A 4,783-nucleotide genomic window follows, 5' to 3' on the forward strand; every position below is an offset into this window, starting at 1 on the left:
ATTCATTGGGTTAGTGAACAGAGCAATAGATCTACTATTCTCCCATAATCTTCAACGAATCTTTATAATCATGAGGGATATGAAATTTCAATAATTAGGATAAAATGCTTGCAACTTAGTTATTAATCCTTCTCCTGAAGATGACCTTGCAGTAGATCGACATTTTTTAAACATTCCAATAAACCAAATGAAAATTAAAAAAAAAATGTTTTTTATACACATATTAGCAAAATTGAGTTATTAGTTAAACGATTTTGGCTGACTACCTTAAATAAAAAAGCTAAGAAAATTTCTAAGATTTTACATTTTTGCGCTTAAAATCTTGCAGTACGTACTTCAACTGAAAACGTCCCTGTAGTCAATAGAAACAATGAACCAAAAAATACCCACATTTTTGTCAGTAACACGTTCACACTTATTACTAGTCCACTATTCTGTTTTCCACTATTAAGTGAAGTTCATGTCAAGAAATTCTGGTTTTATAGATAAAGAAATATCTAAATTGACAAAGATTGATATATAAAAAAATCAGTTGATGAGAAAGTTTAGATATCTTTACAATGAGAAAAGAATATTTTTTTAAAAAAGAAAAAACTTAATTTAAATAAATAAATATCTACCTTAAGTCCTTCCAAGAAATTATTTACTTGAGTGTGAGAGAAACAGTAATTGATTCTTTTTTTTATTATTATTTCAATGAATAGAAGTATGTCGAATAAAAAGTTACCCAATTCAAAGAAAATGTATTTGACTGAAACAATCGTGTATCAATTGATATTTATTTGATGATTATTTAATGTGAACTATCGGTCCTCGTAGTGATAATAATTACAGTATAAATTTTTGTAACTCAAGTACAGCAAAGCTTCGCTTACCTGGATCAATCAAAACCTAGGTGATCCGAATTAGTGAAAAATCGGAAACATTGCAGCCTTTTTAGCACATGTGCAAACCATAATACATAAAAAGTATGTTGCAGACTTCCTATACTGTAGAAAGAACATGTTTTTCCACTTAACTTAAAGCACGTTTTCTTCAGCGCTATGATGCGTTATGACGGTCCGAGAATGTCCCGAATTACACGAGGATACAGTGAGTTGTGCATCACAAGCTGTTCACCATATAATCCGGATTATCGAAAAGGTCTCGATATGCTTTACACATATGCAATTAAGCCTTAACATTATAAGAACATTCGAAATAAATTGAGAGCTTTCTGGATTTTCGGGAAATACTGGAGAAACCTCAATAGGCATATATAAAGGGAAGCTGCGAAAGATAGAGTCCATAGTAAAATTGAGCAGTGACAGTTAGTTATAGTAGTAGTTATAAGTAAATAAACGGTTAAGTATATTAATAGAATTAAATTATTCGTTATGGTATAAACGATAACGTATAAAGGATGTACTTAGTTGTGATTCTATGAGAACAAACGGAATAATTCTGTTATGCATGTGGTGAAGTAACGCTGAAAATCTTGAAAACGAAGTTGGTCATCAAGCCAAAGTATGGAAATTTGTTCGCGTACAGTTCTTTTATCAAATCTCCTGTCTTCTTGGGCAGTACAATTTGGAGCCTCCTTTTATTCCACTCCGGACTTTCCTCAATTCTCTTAATGACCAAAATTCTTCATTATTATTGTTTTTCAATTTTAAAATGAGACAATTATTATAAAGTGTACGTTTACTTTCAATAGATGCTAGAAATGAAAGTGAATTTTTTAATGTGTGAATTTGTGAATCATTTTGACAGTTTACACTCATTTTATTAAAGAGGAACGAGTACATAGAACTGTCTAAAAGTTACTAGTACTCGAGTGAGTCAGAGAGGTGTAAGCAATATCTACTTACTTCTCATTCTTACTCCTATGGCGTGTGTTTCAGAATAATACTCTTTAAACAAATCGTAAGTCCATATGCAATACTGTAGTGGTTTTATGTACTTAGCTAACTTTTCTAAGTCAGATCCTGTGTTATTCTCCAGACGTTCACACTCGGCCACCAAATCGCCAGGATCCGCAGTTTGAACTACATCCGCAAATGGTGATGAAAGACTGGTAAGGAAATAAGATCTGTCTGGTTCTACTGGACCTTTTAGAGGCTCACAGGTACTACAAATACAAGTTATAAAACACTATTTACATTTTCCTCTCTATTATAAAGGGTGTAACAGAAATAAGTGCGGACCATGGGAGGATGTAAACCAGAAGATGAAATAAAAACTCCGCATCTAGTTCAAATAAGAGTGTAACCAGTACCGATTATTGAACATCTAAGATAAACAAACAAATTACTACTACACATAGCATTACGATAAAAATAAATTAAATAACTACATTTGTTCATCGCTGGCAGCAAGCAGCACTATGTAAATTACGCTCAAAAACGTCAAACATTTAGCGTATTTCATTTGAAGCGAGTATCCACAGTCATATGGTCATTAGGGTTGTGCACTGGGGTGTGATATATGTGATATGTGATTGTAAATTACACCTCAAGGTGTTTTAAGAACACAAAAAAAATGCATAGTAAGTAGTGTTGTCGCCTTGGTTCGGTATCCTTTCCTTAACGCACTTCTTTGAACGGCACGAAAAGTCTCGATATGTTTTAGGGATATTGATTAACACCAAATTACCGAATTTAAAACACAACACTTAAACAAATAGACCAACACGCTTATTAATTAAAAAATTGAAACTAAAAATGTTGAAGGAAACTGTGACGGATTCCGAAAAAACATTTTTATGTCGAAGATAAAACTGCTCAAAAATGAATTTTGATAGAAAATAATGGAAAGGAATAAACTCTTTTTGGAGTGTAGTTAGGTGAGGTGTTAGGATTGTTAATTGATTGAAGATTTTCAATTAAAGAAAGATGAATATAGGTGGATAAAGATAGTGGGAATACTAAAGGGTCATCGTCCGATCACGTGAACAACGCGTGACGGGGAAGTTTGTGACGATGCAATGAGAGCAGCCTCCAAGAATGATGCTGTTGAGGCAGTAGCATTAATAAATGTTATTGGGATTCAATTTATTTTTGACAAAGGTAAAGGACTTGTGAAGTGAATTCCCGCCTACCTACTTGTCAGTTATTGGTTCCGGCAAACAACACTACTAAACATACATATGCACATACTTGCACTGCACACTTAATTTAACAAATAACGAAACAATATACAAACCATGTACAAAGGAATTCACAAGAAATAGACATTGATGCTGCTAATTATCAACTGATGGAATACAGCGTTGCGTTCTTACATTTGTTTACCAGGGCCAGAATTACATTTACCTGTACGGTGAACATTCGATTTTTCTTAATTTTCTTGCTTTACAGTGCCCTATCGCCTTCTGCAAGCTCCGCGCACCTATTCTTGTTACACTCTTTACTTTCTTTGTGTGAGTATACATGAATAAAAGGAATACCCACTTAAATAATTCCGATAAAGTGGCAGCACCCTCTCGAGTTTCTAGCATTTTCATTGCATCAGCCATGGCTCTTCTGATTAGTTGTGGACAAGTCGGGGATGCAAGGCGTAGACTTTCTTCCACAGCAGCAAAATATTCTACAGAAAGTTGGCAATTGTTTGGTATTTTGTATATTACTTAATCACAGGAATGAAATTTACTTGAAATAGGTACATACCCACCTACGTCTATTCAAAATACAATTAACATAAAAACGCAAAACATTATGTACATAAACTTTGATTTTACGATAAAATTTATAAATCAGTGTCGGATAAATAAGTGTATCAGGATAATGTTCAATACTGTGGAAACGTTAATTGTACAAACCATTATACTTCTTAATATTAAATTTTATTCATTAAACACATTCCAAAATAGTGGAACTGGATTCGTTTTTATTTAATCCTAGTCAAACAAAGAAAAAGCCTACATTATATTAGGACCCTTTACCACTTATCACTGCTATTGTAAATCAAAGAAAACATACTCTTTTATATTGGAAATTCGAAATAATAGGCAATGATTCACAGAAGCGTACAAAAAGCATTCCGCAAAAATATGCGTTGTGATAAACCACTGTGAAAAGGGGTGCCACTCCATACAATACAGTTGCAAATTTACTGCATGGAACAAGATACAAATTCAATAGTATGACATAGCAACAAAGAAACTACTGAATCATGTTGTCATTGGCATTGTATCTGTTATGAACAGCAGCATTTCAATATTAAAAAGCATATTGTTGAAAGTATTTAGGTGAAGAAACTGTAGTACATCATTATATATTTGAGACTCGAATAATGAATAGCATATAACAAAAAATTATTCCTTTGGAATTTTATTAACAAGATTTGAGTGTATGTTTTCTTATCACTTCTGTTTCCCGGAAACGTTTAATACGCCATATATGAATCATTGCCGGTTTTAAACGCCTTATTACGCTAACTAGTACATATCAAATTATTGCCTGCCTTTATGTTCTATAAAAAAAAATATGAAATTATGTCATATTAATAATTCCATTTCATAATTTTAAAAACTTCTTTACTGGTAAATATAGGTACCAATCGTAAAAAAAAGATTAAAAAGTAGATTTAACAATTACTTACAGTTGGTATGGGAGCGGTTGGTTAAGTAAATTATTCATTACAATCTTTGGATAACTTGTAGCCATTATCACAATAGATCTTAAACTTGCTGCCTTAGTTCTGGCACATTCGATTTTGTTGAAAGTAACTAACAATTTATCCATTACCTGAGTTATATGCTCAGGAATATCGCCATTTTTATTTTTAATTGCATAATTAAGAA

At 32.4% G+C, this 4,783-nt stretch overlaps 1 protein-coding gene across 3 annotated transcripts in view; it reads right to left on the reverse strand.

Annotated features, from left to right (window-relative positions):
* Positions 1–1,676: 1,676 nt before the first annotated feature.
* Positions 1,677–4,783, reverse strand: part of LOC108733643 (putative serine protease K12H4.7) — a 17,636-nt gene continuing 14,529 nt past the window's right edge. The window contains exons 5-6 of one of the 3 annotated variants that reach the window (XR_003230910.1): positions 3,432–3,567; positions 1,677–2,110 (exon numbers count right to left, since the gene is read on the reverse strand). Coding sequence is in view for 2 of the 3 variants with exons in the window: in XM_025973435.1 (XP_025829220.1) it covers positions 1,843–2,110; positions 3,432–3,567 (404 nt within the window). In the remaining variant the exon portion in view is untranslated. The remainder of the gene's footprint in view (positions 2,111–3,431; positions 3,568–4,783) is intronic. The other 2 variants (XM_025973435.1, XM_025973436.1) reach the window with 2 other exon arrangements.

Source organism: Agrilus planipennis, unplaced genomic scaffold (assembly GCF_000699045.2).
Source record: "Agrilus planipennis isolate EAB-ADULT unplaced genomic scaffold, Apla_2.0 scaffold67, whole genome shotgun sequence".
Classification (NCBI taxonomy): domain Eukaryota; kingdom Metazoa; phylum Arthropoda; class Insecta; order Coleoptera; family Buprestidae; genus Agrilus; species Agrilus planipennis.